Consider the following 19854-nt stretch of genomic DNA (forward strand, 5'->3'; position numbering starts at 1 on the left):
TTTATTTTAAAAATAGCACCCGGTAAAAGTCATTTCCTTTGAGATCAAGATAAAGCCTTCAAATAATATTTACCTCCAACCTCTGTAGAACTAACACGTACGCCTTTTCTATTTAGATGCACCTTGTAGAAGTATCTACTTTGGGTAAGCCCACTTTCCCAGTAGAAGCCCTTGCCTTTTGAAATAGTGTAGGTGCCACTAAGATGAAGAGTTTCATCTTAAAAGTTTTCTTTTTCCCTTTGATCCGCACGTGCACCTACTTTTCCAACTGCGAATCATCTCTCTTATTTTTTGAATACTTTTTTTTTTTTTCCTTCTTTTTCTCCTCTTCCCAGATTAATCTTTTTTTCTTCTACAATGGGATGGTTTTGGGCAAACACTAACAAAACGATCCCGATCCCAGCAGCAGTAGAGGGATGCCCTGTAGACCACTCTTTTTTGAAAGCGACATGTCCTGTGACATCATCGAACAATGAGCTAAACCCTTTAAATAATATGCCCATGGGTATTTCGAGCGAACATGCACCAGGCCAAAAGATCCGCTTACCCACCGAACGAACTATATCTAGCATCCCGCGAGGCGAGTCGCAAGACCAAGGGTTATGGGAGTACCCATCACCACAGCAAATGTTGAATGCAATGTTGGCCAAGGGAAAAGGAGATGGCATACCTGAAGACGCAGTTGAGTCCATGGTGGAAGTGCACAATTTCTTAAACGAAGGCGCATGGCAACAAATATTGGAGTGGGAGGATAAGTATACTAAGGAAACAAAGATTGAGCCTAGGTTGAAGAAGTTTACCGGAAAGCCTCATGACTTGTCACCCAAGGCAAGAATGTATCTATGGTTGGGTAGTGTTTTCCCCAATACTTTCAACACAACGCCACCATTTGACAGGCACGACTGGACAGTGTTGAGAAGTTGCGGAAAGAACCAAGGATGGAAGGAGGTGAGGTACATTATTGATTATTACGGGGCGCCGGATGATGAGGAGACGGGAATGCCTTCATTTGTGTTGGACACGCGGCCGGCATTGGACAGTGCAGAGAGTCTACGAGACAGAATAGTTACTTTTGCAAAGCCGGTATGGCACAAAGCAATGGGGGATGATGTAGTAGAAAGGATATAGTATATACAAGTTTTTTTTTTTTTTTGGTTTTTTCTTTTTCCTTCTTATACAAGGGTTGCATTGATTTGACTCAAGAGTTTACTCAACTGTTCACCATACTCGTTTAGAGGAGTTTTTGCCAAATCACCAAGAAGCATACGAATCACATCTTTGTTTGCCCTTTTGCCAAAATGGTCAAACAAGAAGTAGTAGGTGTATCTATTTGGGGAGGCACTAGTTTGTAATTTGAGTTTCTCATAATACTCTAGGGCCAACTTGTCATTACGCGGTAGCAAGTTCTTGATCATTGTGTTCCAAATGATTGTATCGTTTCTGATTTCCTTCAAGTAGTGGAGAAAGATTGCTTCTGCAGTGGTAATATCACCAAGGGTCAACTCTGCAGTCAACATGTTACTATGGATCCATGCGGATCTGGGGTACCGCAAATGCAACACACGGTACAATTCTCTTGCCGCTTGGATGTTTGCAGATTGAATCAACCCATTAAGCACAGAGGAGAAAGTGTAGTCATTCAACTTTGTGGCAGACCCCTTTAAACTGTTTAAGAAAACGGCGAGGTTGGGACTTCTTCCCTTTTCAACAAGAGCACTGACATATGCATTGGTTATGGTTGTCAATGTTGATACATTTTCGGGAATTTTGTTTTGTTGCATAAAGTCGTTGATGGCAAAGATGGCATTATAGTTTTTCCTTTTTGCATAGTAGTTGAGGAAGTCGTTCATCAAATTTGTTTTTGGCCTGTACCCATCCTTCTCGTTGACATACTCTTTCAACTTGGACTCTGCGTCTTTGATCCTTCCGTTGAATATCAATCCTCTTAGTATTCCATCTTTGGCAGTGCTGGTGATTCCTAGTTTGTCGTACTTTTTAGCGTACTCTTCTGCCACATCGAATTTGTCGGCTATGGCGTACGAGCTGATGATGGCACCCAAGGTCTCAGCGTTAAAGTCTAGTTTGCTTGCCTTGATGGTAGCGAGTGTTCTTTCAAACGCCTTGATAAACTCTTTTCTTTGCTCAGTGGATGCACGCAGGAACCTATTGGGGTTTATCATACCGCGAAGAACCACGTTCCATGCTCCGATGGAAGGAGCAATGCCTGAGTTGATGATGTTCTGAAACATACTGAACACCTCGTCGTACTCGTCGAGGTAGAAATAGCTTTCCATAAATTGAACCAATATCCTCTCTTCGATCTTCAAGTCACGTTGCTTTGATATCTCGACAATCTCAGCATAGAGATTATCGAGCGATCTTTTATCAGAGGCATTGTGAATCCTAGTGATCATGCTAGAAGAGTTGGGGTCTATCTTCTGTTTTCTATCTTCCTCCAAGTAGTTTACAAATCGGCCAAACTCGGTTCGGGAAAAGATATTGTTTTGCTCTAAAGTGACACGAACTTGTTGGTACGTGGGGACCCTATCTCTCATCAAGAACTTTGTAGCGGTGTCTCTGTCGAAGGCCACTCCTTGCTGCAAACACGATAACACATATGCATAGTATGCAAGGTTAGTGAAGTAGAATGGCTGGTAGTTGATTGGCTTTTTGGTGAGCGATTCAGCAGCAGGAAAGTACACTTGATTAGCACTTTTATACTCAATATACTTGACCCATAGTTGTATCACTTTGTCAAGATTCAGCAGTGGTATAGAGGGCTCGTGCCTGAGCCATGATGCGGCAAGCTCGGTGAAGTGGTATGGATGTGCAATACGATGCTCAATGAAAAACTCGACGAGCAGTTCCAAATCAGCTTCGTTTTTGGACTTGACCATTTCAAATAGCTCGGTAGCTAATGGTGTAAATGCATTAGCTAGACTCTGTTCCGATATAAACTCTTGTTTCTGAACTTGGTTTAGAAAAGTGATTCCCTCTTCAATGATATTTTTTATTTCCTTTGTATCATTGGAGACTAGAGTTTGTTGGATTTGGTCAGTGATATCTTTCAACTTCTGATTGACATGAGTACTTTTCTTCGTAGTAGCTGTCTGTGAAGCTGCGGCCCTAAACACAATACCACTACGTCCAACATAGTGCCTCGCCTGTCTCCTCAACCCCTGACCGAGAATATATCTGCACGGTATCATTTGGTATTGGGAAAGGAAAACGGAAAAGAGTTTGTTCTTCTTTTTTTTTTTTTTTTTTTCCCACTAATGGTGAGAGAAATAGAAAGTTTATTGGTGGTGGTGATGGTGATGCAATCTGTATTTGCTATACAAACTATATACACTATGTTAGTACTATTCCTTACAATCACTGCAGATATCAGATAGAAGTATAAAAAAAAAAACAGGTTTTTATCATAAACAAAATATCAATTGAGCTGGGTTTATGGTATGGAGTCTATCGACTCTGTATCATCATAGAAAGCGCAGTGTAAACTTGGAGACATACTTGGAGGAGGATAGACTTAGTGGAACCCACTAAAGAGAAAAGAAGAAGTAATGAGAAAATGAAAAAAAGAAAAAAAATTTTTTTTTTTCTCTCTTTTTTGTTTTCTTTTTTTTCTCTTGATCTATTATGAACCATGTTGATGAGAAGTACCAGCTTTCAACACCACTTGTGTTTTTTAACCACCACGAGTATTTGGTGCTGAAAGGAACACCTTCATTGGTGGTGAACCATTTCCCCAATATATATGCAGATGCGCCATTGCATACCAGGGTAATAAGAATCCCGCGGTGGTATTGCAATGAGTATTCAGATTTGATACCTCAGTTTTCAACTGTATACCCCGGAGACGAGGAAGGGGCAATTAATGGTGGAGATGCGGTGGGAAACTACGACTTGAACAAATTTGGCGTCACTTCTAAAGTTTTGGGATTGGATCTGGTTATAAGTAAGGACGAGCTTTATAAGGTAGTGCTTGAGATTAACAATATTCTAAGCGAAGCGTTTACGCCATACTCATTGTGCACTGCAGTGGAGAATATCTTGGATATACTAACGGGCGGGATGTCCACTCTTGTATGGAACCATATTGGTGGCACACATACAAACAGAACTCTACGGAAACTAGATACATTGATTGATGAGCAGAACAAACATTTCAAGGAAGCAGGTATCGACTTGGTTGTAGTTTCACCACAAACAACCGGGTACTTATCAGTATGTATGAGGAGTAATAGCAGGGAGTCACTAAAGCGTTACTAACAGTTGAACACAGCTAGATATAGTAATTCCCAAACCATAATCACTCTCATCTCACTCTATTTTTTTCATTTTTTTCTCATCTCTCTTTTTTTCCCTCTTTTTCTCTTTTCTTCCCTCCCTCAATGAATGGGGTTTTTGCAATATACAAGCCTGCTGGAAAGAGCTCGGCCAAGTTCATTGCCGAGATCCAAGAGCTCTTTACCAAGTCTGGGGTATTTGCTAGCGACTTGAAGTTGATGAGAGAGAAAATAGAGTATGATCTCAGCCGCGATAGGAAATGGAAACATCGTGCACAACAAAAAGCCAAGGCTGCAAAGATCAAGATTGGACATGGAGGAACGTTGGACCCCATGGCAAGTGGCGTGCTTGTTGTTGGAGTTGGGCTGGGAACAAAGAAACTACAATACTATTTGTCTGAATGTCAAAAGACGTACGAGACAAAGGCATTGCTAGGAATGTCCACCACTACAGGCGACTCCGAGGGAGAAATCCTTACTCAAAACGAAATCCAGCATATCACGCCGGAGTTGGTGAAACTGACAGTGAAGAGATTTGTGGGCGAGATCAAGCAAACGCCTCCTATATTCTCTGCATTGAAAGTGAATGGCAAACCATTGTACGAGTATGCAAGAGAAGGGTTGCCGTTGCCTAAACAGATCAAGGTGAGAGATGTCAAAGTAAATAGTATCCAGGTCATTGACGACGACTTGCTAAGTACCAATCACGAGTTTGTCAAGCTTGAAAGTGAATTGGACGAGAACGGTGTGCCGAAAGAGCATGCGTTGAAGAACAACCCTACACTAAACGACTCTCCATTGTACTTTGCAGACAAGGATGCAGTGGTGCCAAAGCCACGGCTATTGCCAGAGGGGGAACTGCTTCCGCAAAAGTTACCCTTGCTTCACCTTATAGCAGATGTATCATCTGGAACTTATATAAGAAGTCTCATTAGTGATATTGGACGAGCTATGCAATCGTCGGCATACATGGTAGAGCTTATTCGAACCAAGCAATCCGAATGGGAACTCGATAAAAACGTTTTCACAATACAAGACTTTCACAAGGAGGAGAGTGTATGGGGTCCCGTATTGAAAAAAGTATTGGATCAAGGTGGTGCAAACATTGACTTGGAAAGGGAGCTTGCAGGAAGAAAGAGAACCATCGATAAGGTAGAATAAAGGAAAAAAAAAAAAAAAAAAAATAGCTTTTTTTATTTCATTTCTTTCACATTATTATGTTCCGTAAATTTGCACGTTTCAGCAGTACAAAGTCGTATGCTCGATGTATAATCAACCCCACAGATTACCGATTGGTGGTGCCGCCACCACTACGTACAAGCTTCTCTGTTGAATCTGTGGTTTTATTCTCGACACCGAATAACCTTGCGCAGGTTATTCAAGACTCTATTGCATTGCACAGGGAGAGTGACCTTCAAGTTGTTGTTGCTGGTATAGATACTGTTTTGCACAGTAGAAACGGGGTGAGCGAGCTTTGGCTAGACCATAAAGTGAAGATCCATAGTTCAGTATTACTTGAAGAGGCAAACACACGCAATTGGAGAAACATCAGCGGGAGTATTGGCTTGAATTTGAGACACGAAATGAATATGAAAATGAGTGTTGCAAATACCATTTTTTCCACAGGGTCACTGGTCACGTTATTCTATCTCGATTCAAATGGAGGGCCCTCCGGACTGGGGCCCGCCCATTCTGGTGAGCACTTGTCCAGCCTCGTGGTGGACCTTCCGCGAGGCGTTGTACCACTGCATGCCAAAGCCACTGTGCTCGATAATTGGGTTCCACTTTTTCCGCGCAGTTTCAAGATTACTAGTTGCATTGGGAACTTGTTGAAAACAGTTGAAAAAGCACCTGCTGCACAATACTTAGAGGAGAGTGAAAAGTTGATGGCTTTGAAAAGCAAAGAGACTCAGGTATTTGTAAGGATATGTAATACTGGGGAAAGGTTCAAGGTGGTTGCAGGGGGAGGAGGCTGGGGAGCAAAAGCTGGCATTCTTGCATTATCTCCTGAGGCAGCACCCAAAGTAGGTGACGAGATTGAGTTTTATATGGTGCCAGAGAACAATCATCTGGAGCAAAAGCAGCAAGAGCAGCACCACCGACACCGACACCATCACCACATGATATTCACCAGTAGCTATGAGGAAAAATCCTACTCGCCAGCATCCACATCCGAGCAAGTTCTCGAAAACGTACTTGCGTGTGGCTCGGAGCAAGGTTTTTTTTTCAACGCGATAAAACACCACTCACCAGGGGAAATGGTTGTAATAAAATTGTAATTGGTACACATGTACAAAAATTCTAGTTCCTCTCTCTTCAATGACAATAACACAATATATCCAAGGCGATCTATTTACGTCTACGGACTCAGAGGGGCAGGTGGTATTAGCACATGCGTGCAATACACAAGGGAGTTGGGGCGGCGGCATTGCTGCAGTATTCAAGAAGAAGTACCCGATGGCTTTCAAACAGTATAATGAGCATTGCAATAGTCACACCGATTTGTTGGGAACAGCTCTACTTGTTGAGGAGAGCGGCACTTCCATTGCGTGTTTATTCACCAGCGACTTTACTCAAACACCGCACCAGATTGTGAAGCACACCGAAAACGCATTGAGAGATCTTTTTAACCAAGTGGGCCATTGTAAAGTGAACATCCCCAAGATCAACTCGGGAATTTTCAATGTACCTTGGGAACTCACCGAGGCAGTGCTTATCAACAGCGAGCTAGAGTTTAATGTGTATATCTGGTAAGAGGTAGTGTCCAAAACAATTCATCCAAGTGCCACCCAAAGAAACGAAAAATATAATAAAAGAAACATTATCTCTTTTCCTCATTCTTTTTTTGCTCTACAACAACATGGACGAAACGTTAATTGCCACTATTAATAAGTTGCAGGATGCATTGGCGCCTCTTGGAGGAGGGTCGTCGTCACCTGTTGACTTGCCCCAGATCACCGTTGTAGGGTCGCAATCATCAGGTAAATCATCCGTTTTGGAAAACATTGTTGGTCGAGATTTTTTACCCAGAGGTACAGGAATCGTTACTAGGAGACCGTTGGTGTTGCAGCTTACCAATAGACGAGCCAGTGTAAAGAAGGAGGGCCAAAGGGACTTGGTTGACGTTAATTCCAGTGAGAATCGCGGTGGGCAGACAGAAAACAATATAGACGAATGGGGGGAGTTTTTGCACTTGCCAGGCAAAAAGTTTTACAATTTCGAAGATATCAGAAACGAGATTGTTCGTGAGACTGATGCGAAAACAGGAAAGAATTTGGGGATCTCGCACGTGCCCATCAACTTGAGGATCTATTCTCCACATGTATTGACCTTGACGTTGGTTGATTTGCCTGGTCTCACCAAGGTGCCTGTTGGCGATCAGCCAAAGGACATAGAGCGTCAGATTAGAGATATGATTATGAAGTTCATCTCGAAACCCAATGCCATCATTCTCAGTGTGAATGCGGCCAACACGGATTTGGCCAACTCTGATGGATTGAAGTTGGCTAGAGAAGTGGATCCAGAAGGGTCGAGGACTATTGGTGTGTTGACAAAAGTGGACCTTATGGACCAAGGCACGGATGTGATTGATATATTAGCAGGAAGAGTGATTCCCTTGAGGTTTGGATATGTTCCTGTTATCAACAGAGGTCAAAAGGATATTGAAACAAAGAAAACTATCAGACAAGCTTTACTTAATGAACAAACCTTTTTCGAGAACCACCCTTCGTACCGAGCTAAAGCGCAGTTCTGTGGTACTCCCTACTTGGCCAAGAAGTTGAACGGGATCTTGATGCACCATATCAAGAGCACATTGCCCGAGATCAAGATGAGAATCGACCATTCGTTGAAAAAGTACCAGGCCGACTTGAGCATGCTAGGACCCGAGATGTCCGAGTCGCCTGCATCGATTGCGTTGAGCATGATCACAAGCTTTACAAAGGACTATAATGGCATTTTGGACGGTGAGTCGAAGGAGTTGACGTCGCAGGAGTTGACTGGAGGTGCTCGTATATCATTTGTGTTTCATGAGATCTTCAAGAACGGGATCAATGCTTTGGATCCGTATGATCAGATCAAGGATGCAGATATCAGAACCATTTTACACAATACGTCAGGGTCAGCACCCTCTCTCTTTGTAGGCACATCTGCATTCACAGTCTTGGTGAAACAGCAAATCAAGAGGATGGAGGAACCCTCCATTCGATGCATCAACTTGATCTTTGATGAATTGGTTCGGATCTTGTCGCAGATTCTCAACAAGCCGCAGTACACAAGGTACCCAGCCTTAAAGGAGCACTTGTCCAACCACTTTATCCAGTATTTGAGAGAGGTGCTTGTTCCTACTACAGAGTTTGTGTCGGATATTATAAAGTCCGAAGAAACATATGTCAACACTGCACACCCGGACTTGTTAACCGGTACACAGGCCATGGCGTATGTGGAGGAGAAGTTCCATCCAAGACCGCAAGTTGCAGTGGACCCAAAGACCGGGAAACCATTACCTCAGCAACAACCACAACCACAACCACAACTACAGCAGCACCAGCTGCAACACTCATTATCTAACTCCAATGAAGCCAATAATGGATTTTTTGGTGGGTTTTTCTCTTCAAAGAATAAAAAGAGATTGCAGCAGATGGAAGCGCCGCCTCCAGTGTTGAGGGCAACTGGAACCATGACCGAAAGAGAAACCATGGAGACGGAAGTGATCAAATTGTTGATCTCATCATACTACAATATAGTTAAGAGAACAGTTGCCGATGTTGTTCCCAAGGCAATTATGTTAAAGTTGATCAACAAGTCCAAAGACGAGATTCAGAAGGAGTTGTTGGAGAAGATGTATAACAGTCCCGAGTTGCCAGAATTGGTAAAGGAGAACGAGCTAACTGTGCAAAAGAGAAAAGAGTGTATAAGAATGGTGGAGGTGTTGAGAAATGCTAGTGAGATTGTCTCTGCCGTGTAATAGAATAGAGAAATGTACCCATGATTTTGTTACACTCTTACACTATCGAGCTACACTATTGAGCGAAGCGAGATAGTGTAGCTCCATTACACTGTAGCTGTTACATTTACCAACAGCCTCTCACTTCACTATCGAGCGAAGCGAGATAGTGTAGCCATTACATTTATGCAGCCGCTTGCTCCACTATCTCGCTTCGCTCAATAGTGTAGCTCCATTACACTGTAGCTGTTACATTTACCAACAGCCTCTCGCTACACTATCTCGCTTCGCTCAATAGTGTAGCTCGATAGTGTAGCTCGATAGTGTAGCTCGATAGTGTAGCTTTTTTTTCTTCTTTTTTTTCTTCTTTTTTTTCTTCTCTCTTCCCTGGATACAAAATTTTTCACTCTGCAGCAACAACTTAAAAGGGACCTCCTAAACACCAAGTCCATCCGTTACATGCCCAAAAAACCCCTACGAAACAGCTTTTACTTTAACAAATTGAAAGAGCCTGGATAAGAAAATGGTTTCCGTTGAATATGTTGACCACGAATTATCAACAAACTTGGACTCTACTAATGCATTTGAAGGGCCAGAGAAGTTACTAGAAATATGGTTCTGGAAGTCAGAGTTTGACTTGCCCTCTGGTGCAGCCATTGATGGAATGAGGTCTGTGCCAATGTCCACTTGGGTGGACATTTTGGATTTGGTCAGTTGCAAAATCTTGTCAATGAAGTCGTGCAAATTTATGGACGCTTACCTTTTGAGTGAGTCCTCGCTATTTGTGTTTCCGCATAAGATCATCTTAAAGACATGTGGCACCACTACTACATTAGCATGCTTGGATAAACTTTTCCAAGCTACAAAGATGCTTCTTGGCATCTCCAGCAAACAAATATACCGAGTTTTCTACTCAAGAAGATCGTTTATGTTTCCTGAAAAGCAGGTCCATGTTCATAGAGACTGGAAGAGTGAAGTGGCTTTGTTGAATGAACATTTTGTTTCGGGAAAGTCCTATGTAGTAGGAGACTTTGCCAGTGATGACCATTGGTACCTCTATGTTGGAGGCAATGCCAACCCTAGTGGGTGCCAAACCAGTGGACTCCACCCCAATGGGTCCCATCCCAATGGGTCCCACCCCAATGGGTCCTTGCTGGACCAAACGTTCGAGATCTTGATGACGGAATTGGATCCAAAATGTGCATCAACATTCATCTACTTGAGACAGCCCGGAGGTGAAAAAGATTTGGGACACGAGCTTGGCTTTGAAACTATGGTGGAAACAGAGTTGGACACTATATTCCAGTCTCCCACTGTAAACACCCACTTGCCGTCGCCATCCATAAGTGAGGATGAACATGAAAGCGTGGTACCAAAAAGACTGCACGTGTATGAGTTTATCCACGACTCCTTTGCATTCACTCCGTGCGGATTCTCATCCAATTCAATCTGCACCAATATTGGCGGGGGGTACTACTATACTTTGCATATCACACCAGAGTCAGGATGGAGCTATGCATCTTTCGAAACCAACTACCCGTTCAACGAAACGGTGGATGTGATAACAGTTTTAACCAAAGTCTTGAAAACGTTTCATCCAAAGAAATTCTCAATGACACTCATCAGCGAGGTAGGCGACGACGAGCGCCAGTCGACTAGTCAAGCACTACTCCACTGCGACTTGTCGGAGCTCAACTATAAGAGAGCAGAGAAGGCCATTTACGACTTGAATGAGTACAGCTTGTTGTATATGAACTTTAATACAGAAAAATGAAAAATATGAAAAATATGAAATATATATATATATATATATTAGAGGGCTATCTTCTATCAATTCTCCTTCTGTATGTTATTTTATTTACTTGAATTTCTTACCGAATAAGATGACTTGGAGTTGGTCATACAATGAAATGACACCAGCTCCTGCAACACCTCTCAAGATGTTTGCAGCACAACCCTTGAACAAAGAAGCAACACCTTCAGCAGCAATGACCTTTCTAGCACAGTCAATAGCACCATTGTACTTGACTTTTTGACCTGAGGTCATCATCATACGACGACGAACGGTATCCAATGGGTAGGAAGCAGTAGATGCACCGGTGGTAACAGCCCAACCCAAAAGGAAAGAAGCCAAGAATGATCCTTGCAATGGTCCAACAAGAACAACTGGCTTCAACGAATCATAGAGACCAAAGTACAAACCTCTGTAAACAATGATACCAATAACAGAAGGACCGAAACCTCTGTACAAACCAGCAATACCGTCAGTAGCCAAAGTCTTTTTGTAAACATCGATCAAACCGTTGAATTCTCTACCTTTACCGTCACCCTTGGCAGATTTGGCGTCATTGGCCAATCTGGTTCTGGCATAGTCCAAAGAGTAGACAAAAGCCAAGGAAGTGGCACCGGCCATACCACCGGAAGCCAAGTTACCACCAAACCATTTCCAGTAACTGTCTTCCTTTTTGAAACCAAACATAGCCTTGAACTTATCTTTGAAAGCAAAGTTCAAAGCTTGGGTTGGGAAGTATCTGATCACATTAGCAGTGTTACCTCTCCAAAAGGAAGCAATACCTTCTTCACTAGCAGTTCTTCTGAAACATTCACCAATACCAGAGTATGGTTTAGCCAATCTACCTTGTTTCAACATCTCGTCTTGGTTCTGAAGCAACAATTTGACTCTTTCGATTGGAGCAGCAGCGGTTTTGGAGATGGCGGCGGAAACACCACCCATCATGAAATCAATAAAGAAGTTACTCTTTGCACCTTTTTCAGACATTGTAGAGGAATATGTTACGATGTGTTTTTTTTGGGGATATAGAAGAAGAAGAAAAAGAAGAGGGAGATGAATGGAAAATTTTTTGTCAACGAATTTGAAAAAAAAAACAAAAAAGAAAAAAAAAAAAAATTAATAATGAATGGAAAAAAAAAATGAAAAAAGTGAAAAAATGTAGAAATGAAAAAATTAAAGTTGAGATATTAATGCAGTGTAATTGGAAAAAGAAAAGGGGAATGCAGAATAGAAAAGAGCCGAGAGAAGGTAGATGCCGATGGTGGATAGTGGTGCATAGAGTATTTAGTGTTGTAGAGAGAGTCCTCTGTCCTCTTCAGTGTCTTTACTGGTATGCTCTAGTCATATTTGATATTATTCTAGCTGCATGATCCGAGGGCCATTTCACGGTGAAACACGGGTTGTCAAGTATGTTACTGTGAGAAAAACAAACATATTTCATTGGCTGATTTGAATAAAGTATCTCCAATCAAAGAGGGTAGCGCTACACACAAACTGAATTCCCCGGGAAAGTACTCCGACATTATGGAGCGACACTATCGAGCGACACTATCGAGCAGAGCGAGATAGTGGAGCAACTATTTGTAGCTTGTCACAAGTACTAGCTTGTTACAAGTACTAGCCTGTTACAAGTACTAGCCTGTTACAACACTATCTCGCTCTGCTCGATAGTGTTGCGATAGTGTTGCTCGATAGTGTTGCTCGATAGTGTTGCTCGATAGTGTTACTAGCCCGTTACAACACTATCTCGCTCTGCTCGATAGTGTCGCGATAGTGTATAATTACAAGGTTTTTCTTTTTCTTTCTTCTATCTAATTTCTATTTCTTTCACTTATCTCAGAGAACCTTACTTGGTTATTATTAAAGTCGTCCATTTGGATAGTCTCTGTAGCCAACAGCTCATCTGAGTTTGAGTTAAAGTAGTGTTGTTTAACTCTTTTCATTTTCGACACAAACCCGGGAGGTGGTGTGTGAGGAGTGATGTTGTCGTTGCTGAGGTCCACGCGTTCTGGCTTTAGCTCGTCGGATAACTTATGGTCCATACTCATTCGAGTCACCACTTCACTGCTATATGCACTGATCTTGGGTCGTTCTGGATCCGTGGGGTCGTACAGGTCCGGGTACGGGTCAAAGTCGCCTCTTTGGATACATTCGCGGATCACATCGACATCATGAGGCCAGAACTCTCGTTGTATGATATCGTAGAATAGTCTTGGTAGCAAGCAGCAGAGTATTCCGATGAAGATACACGCCCAGAAGGAGGTCATGCCAAACACCTCTGCAGCAGCTTTGTAGAACTCTTGAGACGAGTACTCTGAGGAGGACCATATACCTGTCCATATAAACACAATGAGAATGGAGATGGCAATGATCAAACTGCTTAGCCAATCCCATCGGTACTGGTGGAATAGGATGTACAAGTTGCAGCTGGTACATGCAATAACAGTGACGGGGACTCCGACCCAGAACCTATGATCCACAGGTCTCCCGCTCGAATCTGGAAATGCAACCATATACATGAGGTAGGGGAAAAAGTATGAGATGGCACTTTGGTAGATCCCATCAAGACAATAAATGTAAAACTTCAAATCGCTCATTTCATTGCGCAAGATCCCCGTTCGGTACAACGCCGGCACAAGCAAGCCTACTTTTGCAGGAACATCCTGGTCAAATATACCCAAGAAGATCACTGGAAGCGAGGTGAATGCCAAATTGTAGAACATAAGATACGTAAACTCAAACAAATAAGTTCCGTCAAAGTCACAGTATATTCCGTACCAGAACAACGCAATGTTGAAGATGATGTTCTTGTAAAAGAAGGAAGGGATCATCTCACTGAACCGTTTGTACGACCACCGTCCATGTGTGAGTAGTAGCCGCACAAGGAACCTAAACTGGCCAAATGCATAGTCGGACGACATCACTGCTTGTCGCCCTTCTTCTCCCGCAATGCCTACACCTACATCTGCTGCTTGAATCATTGCCACATCGTTGGACCCATCGCCGATTGCAAGAGTCATCACGTCCAAAGTATCCTTGACCAACTTGACAACTGCTGCTTTTTGCGCAGGCGAGACTCGACAGCAAAGCACAGCTCGACATTTCTTGCACAAAAGAAGAAACCTTCTCTTTGTGTCTTTATCCAAGAGCGCGAGTTTTAGCGCATCTCCATCAATAACGACACCAAACCCTTCGTCTGGTGGAGAGTGGTCCTTTGATGCAACCTCCTGCTCTTCAACAGTGCCTTCCATATTGAAGTGGTGTTGCAAGTAGTACGAGATAACAGTATCAATAGTTTTTGCCTCTGAATTGCCAAACCCCAACTCAAGGCCGCCGCCTATCTTTTCCGTTTCCTCTTTGGAGTATGCGGTTTTGATAACTAGTATCTGCATCTCGTTCCCTAACAAGTTGCATGAGAACCCAATATTGATGGCTGTTTCTACCTTGTCCCCAGTTAGAACCCACAACTTGATTCCTGCTTCTGCAAGCGTGGATATGGCATCGGGAACACCATCTTGCAATCTGTCCTCAATGGCAGTACCTCCAAGAAGAACCAACTCACGCTCAATCGAGTCTGCAACCTCTTCCATTTTCTCCTCTCTGTTCTCCAAGGAAGATGCAGCAATCTGGTGTCGTTTGTTCCACTCTGTATACTGACTCCATGAAAGCTCCCTCTCGGCAATGCAAAGTGTACGCAACCCTTCGGTGGCATACTCCTCGAGGTGCTTTGCCGTGGCTTCGAGCATCTCGGGGTTGTTTTCTGTTGGCGACAATCGTTCATAGATGATGGAGTCTGCACCTTTGCAGATTAATAATGCTTTTGGCTCTGGATCCGCGGGAATCTTGATAATCGTGCTCATTCTCTTTCTTGTGGAGTTGAACTCGAGTGTGTTGAGTACTTGGTACTCCTTAGTGACGCCGTGCTCGTCCACTAGGAACCCTCTTTTTGTCGTTCCTTTGAAATTGAACCCAAGTGACCGCGCGGTTGCAACTAGTGCCGCCTCATCGGGAGACTGTGCCTTGAGCACCAATTTGTGTGGGTTCTTGGTACTCTGCTCTGTAAGAACCGAGTGGCACAATGCCAATGCCAACATGAAATGAGTATTTGCTTCCTTTTGCTGTGCCCCGTCTGCACCAAGCAAGTCGCTTACAAACTTCAGCGATACAAAAGTTATCTCGTCATCATAGGTTTTACTTTTGAGCAACTGACGCAATTCTTCAATCATTCTTGTTTTGTCCTCGGCAATCACTTCACGCTCATGTGCAGCCTCGGTTTCCACATCTATTCCCATACGCTTGCGCAACCCTGCAAGTGCCTCCGTATACGCAAGACCATACGAGACACCATTAATAGTACACTTTTTAAACTCCATTACATTCTGTGTCAATGTACCAGTTTTGTCGCTGAATATATATTCAATCTGACCCAAATCATCACTGATGGACCACGATTTCGGGGTGCATGGAAAGTCCAATTTCGGGTAGTACATGCCGATATCGGAGTAGATAAAGTATGCCTGAGCCGTTTTGATAATCTCAATGGTGATGTAAAGGGAGATTGGCACCAACGACTGGTACAAGATCACGGCAACAAAGAACCCTACCAACCCGTTCACTGCGGGCGACCCAGCAATAGTCCCAAACTCAAAGAAATCTCGCGAAGTGTTCTTTTTCCTATAGTATAATCCATTGATCAAACCAGAAACAAAACAGATTATGAAAAGCAATACAAAGTTCAACAACACATAGTAGTTGAGCTCACGCGACATGCGTGATTGCTTTGTTGGTGTTGCGCCTGCATTGAGCATAATCTTTGTATCGTCTCCTGTGAACATGACTATCCCAATGACCCATTTGGTGTTTCGCAAAGTGCACCCACGGAGGAGCAAGTTGTTGATGGTGACGGGTTCCTGCACCTCTTGGCCTCCTCTTGATGTGTACTTGAGGTTTCCCTCGTATGAGTATAAGTTTGCATGCGGGCCTTCAGAGTCAATCTCAAATGACTTATCCACCAAGTCGTCGGCTCTTTTAAGTTTATCCGAAGAATATTTCAACGACTGTTTTACTTTCAAGTTGGTCTCACCATCGAGGTTCTTTGTTTCAACAAAGCAACAGTTGTCGTCGTCACTGGTTGCGAGAATGGCCACATCTGCAGGGATCTCTTCGTTGTTATATATCCGAAGCACATCACCTACTTTCACGTCCTTCCAGTACTTTTTCGCAAACCTGAGTGTCTTTGGATGTCTATACCCGCTGCGGCTATTACGTTGGAACGATTTGCGTAATGTATCAGTAAACGGATCACCCTCCTCCTCATCATTGGACCCCGTAGCTGTGATGTCACTTTCAAACGATTTTCTGCCCCCCTGGTCTTCCGCATTGATGTTTTTCCTCACCTTATTTGCTCTGCCTTCTTTTGTTAGGTTACGCTTGGACGCGCCCCATACGCGTGCTAAAAGCTTTGTGTTCCATTTCTTGTACTTTCTCCAAAGCGACACCTTCTCGTCATTGACATTTCTGTTTTCATATATGTAGTCATCATTGTTATTTTCCTCTGCTTGTGCAAGAATGTGCGTGTTTTGGTTATTAACTTCCAAGTCTGTAATGGTTCTTCTTGAGTCTTCGATGGCATCCTTTATAGCAGTGATGAACACAATGACAATCAAGGGCACAGCAGCCATTCCTGGGGACGGAACACCAAAGATCTGGAAAGCACCCAAGATCACCAATGCAAGAAAGTAAATGTTGGCAATGTTATGGAGGAATTGATGGAGTATGTTTTTCGGCAAGAACGATATGGGTGTATACTTTGTAGTTCTGATTTTGTTCCGCGGGTAGTTTGTGATTGGCGCGCCTGTTGCTGGGTCCGTATACTCTGGGGGTAGTTCTTTATTGAAAACAACAGTACGTTTTTCCTTTTTCCTATTTTTGACATCGCTTGCCTCGGGATCAGTGTTGTCGTCCGAATCGGACTCATGGTGGTGGAGTTCTGGAAACTCAATCGAGTGCGTGTTTGGTTTCCTTATAGAGTACAACCTCCCTTTCAACAGCAGCAGCAGCAGCGGCTTGTGTTGACCATCGCTATGATGCCGTGGATGTAGGATCCGGTGTAGCGTTCTGGACCGGCTAATGTTCTCCTTCTTTGGCTTACCGTTCTTGTTTCGCGTCGTACCCCATCTGTGTCTCTTTGTTGGTGCGCCCTCAGCAAACTCCTTAGTGAACTCGTGCTCCTCCATCTTGGGTTTGTCCAAGCTGACTTCTTCCATTATGGAATCATCAAGAAACGGCGACTGTGGATTGTGCAGAGATGACGATGGTGGTGTTGGCTGCTGCTGCTGCTGCTGCTGCTGCTGCTGCTCTTGCTGATCATCGGGTAACTGGAACCTCAATGAAGAGGATCTGCCACGGTCAAATCTATCCGTATTCAACTGTGGTGTTGGTGGTGCAGAAAACAAATCATTCGACGTTCCTTCATAAGAGAAATCTCTTCGGTCAAAATGCGTATTTCTCGGCGTTTCCGGGAACCGTTCCAGTGGATCTACAAAGGGGCTCTTTGTAGCCTTATCTTTGACCATTTTGCGGGAAACAATTCAAGAAGGTATTCACCAGTCTGGCTCTATATAGATCTCAGATCTGGTATCTGATAAAACGTTGCTCTCCTGTTGGAAGTAAGATGCAAAACTATGGAAATTGAAAAAATAAAAAAAATATAATAAAAAAAAAATAAAAAGAAAAGAAAAGAGAAGGAAAAAGGAAGGACTAAAATAATGGAGGTTGGAAAGGGAGACAGTGGGGGAAGCTAGAGGAGAGCATATAAAGGAGAGCATATAAAGGAGAGCATATAAAGGAGAGGATGTAGGGGAAGGGATGTGAAGTTCAGGAGATGAGTAGTCTAGGAGTGCTGTGTTGCGCTGTATCGTGTAGTCTATTGGCTGGTGGATCCCCCCCCCGTTGTCATTAAAAGGAAGACGCGGTTATAAAATCAAATGCGGCCATAAACCAAATGCGCCCATAAATTAAACGCGGTCATAAACCAAATGCGGCCTTTATATTTTTCCGTTGTCCGGATGGCATCGGCAGACCTAGTGCGCCATTGGATGCAGAATCTACAAATCACTCAACTATTAAAACTTATTCATCTCACTTCTTTTTGTTCTCCTCTACTTGTTTGGACTCAAAAGTGCACAAAAAAATGCGCTTTTTTTTTTTTCATTCTTCTTTCTTTAGTGCAACACCACTATACTACTATATACTCTTATGCTAATTTTTTCTTTTCAGCATACATGTTTGTCCACTCCTTAGCCACCTCTATGGCCTTCTTCTCATCCCTCTTCCAGTCTTCAGCAACATCGTTTGCCAATGGGTCATCAGGATTGGGTGCACCTAGCAATGCCTGTATGCTCAACAAGATTGTGCGGATCTGTAGCGCGGGCGACCAGTTATCCTTGAGCACGTCGAGACATATTCTCCCCAACTTGTCTATATTTGGGTGGTATATCCTTGTGAGAAAACGCACTTTTGGCGCGCACATTGGGTAGTCATCTGGTAAGTAGAGTTCGAGGTGGAATATGCCGCTGGCATACGGTGATTGGTTGGGGCCATCTATAGTCACTTCAAAATACCGAAGATTGTCCTCTGATGGTGTTGCTGTTATTCCAGGAACAGGATCACTCACCAACCGTTCTGTTTCCTTGAGGATCCGTTTGGAGAGTGCAGCCATGGTAAATAGCTCAGCTTGGTATGTGTGTCACTAAGAGATCTTTTTTCTGGAAAAAAAAGGAAAAAGAGAGAGAGTCGGAAAAAGTCGTGTGCAATAATATGTTTTTGGTGTATTCTTTTTTATGTGTATATTTTGTTTTGTTTTTTCCCTCTTCTTATTTGTTATTCCTTTGCTATTAGATGAAAAGAGTGTTGAATCAGGGTGCACCTATGGTGCATCGAATAGTGGTGGGCACACTTGCTGTGCTTGCGGGGGCATATATCACCTATAAAGCAGGTGCCGACTTTCAGTTTATCAAGTATGAGCCTCACTCTGCAGAGGAGGTGGCAAGGCGACAGAGAGAAGAAGTGCCATTCAAAATGACTGTAATGGAGACGGCCACCTTAGATTTGAAGCCAGAAGCAAAGGAGCGGATCTGGAAAAAAATGCAGGAAACGAAAACTGAGACAAATGAATAAGGAGACCAGTAGTATCTTTTACCAGTATCTTATATGAGTATCCCTTTTTCTATTTTTGTGTGATAAGGAGATATGGTTATTGCGGGGACGGCTTCCCCTCGATATGGCCCCTCATACGGGGAAATTCCACTAAACATGTTCGATATACTATTTGATGTACTGTTTGAAATACGTTAAGTATCAAATGGTGGGGCAAGAGTGTTTTTTTTTTTTTTTCTTTCTTTTTTTTCCTCTCTTCCTTTGCTGCCCCTCCTTGCCTTATGAGGACCCCGCTCATCTTTTACAAATTAGTGCCCCTCTCTCCCGTGAAACGTTTGGCTTGATATCAATTAAGCTAATTCAGTGTGTAGTATTTTTTGTGTAACCTTTTGGTATTATGTTTACGACTTTAAGTTATGTTTTCCGAATAGCCTGAATACACTAGGGAATCGTAGATACCCAAGGGTATCCAAAGTAGTCCCTTAGTTAGTCCCTCCTCTTGTCCCCAACCAATTTCTTGTACTCCCCAAAAAAAAAAGAAAAAAAGAAAAACCTGTCATGCTGATAGTGTATACAGCAATTAGAAAAAGTGGACTAATTAGGAAAGTGGAGGTGGAAAAAGAAAACACAAAGTATCTCGTAGAGGGGAGAACAGAACATGGAGAGAA

The 19854-nt window shown here is 43.1% G+C and overlaps 9 protein-coding genes across 9 annotated transcripts; 5 read left to right on the plus strand and 4 right to left on the minus strand. All coding sequences in view use genetic code 12, as the record gives it.

The window, feature by feature from the left end:
* Positions 1-116: 116 nt before the first annotated feature.
* CYC3 (holocytochrome c synthase) lies at positions 117-1128 on the plus strand (the record flags this gene model as incomplete). Its single annotated transcript, XM_049323526.1, has 2 exons — positions 117-144; positions 413-1128. The coding sequence occupies 2 exons, from the start codon at positions 117-119 to the stop codon at positions 1126-1128; spliced, it is 744 nt and encodes a 247-aa protein (XP_049180640.1).
* A 44-nt stretch (positions 1129-1172) lies between these two features.
* Positions 1173-3209, minus strand: KGF56_002312 (uncharacterized protein; the record flags this gene model as incomplete). The annotated part of the gene is made up of 1 exon (XM_049323527.1): positions 1173-3209. One exon carries the CDS (start codon positions 3207-3209, stop codon positions 1173-1175), a length of 2037 nt encoding a protein of 678 aa, XP_049180641.1.
* A 433-nt stretch (positions 3210-3642) lies between these two features.
* PUS4 (pseudouridine synthase) lies at positions 3643-5453 on the plus strand (the record flags this gene model as incomplete). The annotated part of the gene is made up of 2 exons (XM_049323528.1): positions 3643-4230; positions 4449-5453. The coding sequence occupies 2 exons, from the start codon at positions 3643-3645 to the stop codon at positions 5451-5453; spliced, it is 1593 nt and encodes a 530-aa protein (XP_049180642.1).
* A 56-nt stretch (positions 5454-5509) lies between these two features.
* On the plus strand, positions 5510-7046 carry KGF56_002314 (uncharacterized protein; the record flags this gene model as incomplete). Its single annotated transcript, XM_049323530.1, has 3 exons — positions 5510-5547; positions 5614-6484; positions 6738-7046. 3 exons carry the CDS (start codon positions 5510-5512, stop codon positions 7044-7046), a joined length of 1218 nt encoding a protein of 405 aa, XP_049180643.1.
* A 106-nt stretch (positions 7047-7152) lies between these two features.
* Positions 7153-9258, plus strand: VPS1 (dynamin-like GTPase; the record flags this gene model as incomplete). Its single annotated transcript, XM_049323531.1, has 1 exon — positions 7153-9258. One exon carries the CDS (start codon positions 7153-7155, stop codon positions 9256-9258), a length of 2106 nt encoding a protein of 701 aa, XP_049180644.1.
* Positions 9259-9760: 502 nt separating this feature from the next.
* SPE2 (adenosylmethionine decarboxylase) lies at positions 9761-11011 on the plus strand (the record flags this gene model as incomplete). Its single annotated transcript, XM_049323532.1, has 1 exon — positions 9761-11011. One exon carries the CDS (start codon positions 9761-9763, stop codon positions 11009-11011), a length of 1251 nt encoding a protein of 416 aa, XP_049180645.1.
* An 84-nt stretch (positions 11012-11095) lies between these two features.
* On the minus strand, positions 11096-12016 carry PET9 (ADP/ATP carrier protein; the record flags this gene model as incomplete). The annotated part of the gene is made up of 1 exon (XM_049323533.1): positions 11096-12016. One exon carries the CDS (start codon positions 12014-12016, stop codon positions 11096-11098), a length of 921 nt encoding a protein of 306 aa, XP_049180646.1.
* An 824-nt stretch (positions 12017-12840) lies between these two features.
* On the minus strand, positions 12841-17604 carry KGF56_002318 (aminophospholipid-translocating P4-type ATPase; the record flags this gene model as incomplete). The annotated part of the gene is made up of 1 exon (XM_049323534.1): positions 12841-17604. The coding sequence occupies one exon, from the start codon at positions 17602-17604 to the stop codon at positions 12841-12843; it is 4764 nt and encodes a 1587-aa protein (XP_049180647.1).
* A 680-nt stretch (positions 17605-18284) lies between these two features.
* Positions 18285-18749, minus strand: KGF56_002319 (E2 ubiquitin-conjugating protein; the record flags this gene model as incomplete). Its single annotated transcript, XM_049323535.1, has 1 exon — positions 18285-18749. One exon carries the CDS (start codon positions 18747-18749, stop codon positions 18285-18287), a length of 465 nt encoding a protein of 154 aa, XP_049180648.1.
* Positions 18750-19854: the final 1105 nt, after the last annotated feature.

Source organism: Candida oxycetoniae (assembly GCF_023343755.2).
Source record: "Candida oxycetoniae strain CBS 10844 chromosome Unknown scaffold40, whole genome shotgun sequence".
In the NCBI taxonomy this organism is placed as follows: domain Eukaryota; kingdom Fungi; phylum Ascomycota; class Pichiomycetes; order Serinales; family Debaryomycetaceae; genus Lodderomyces; species Lodderomyces oxycetoniae.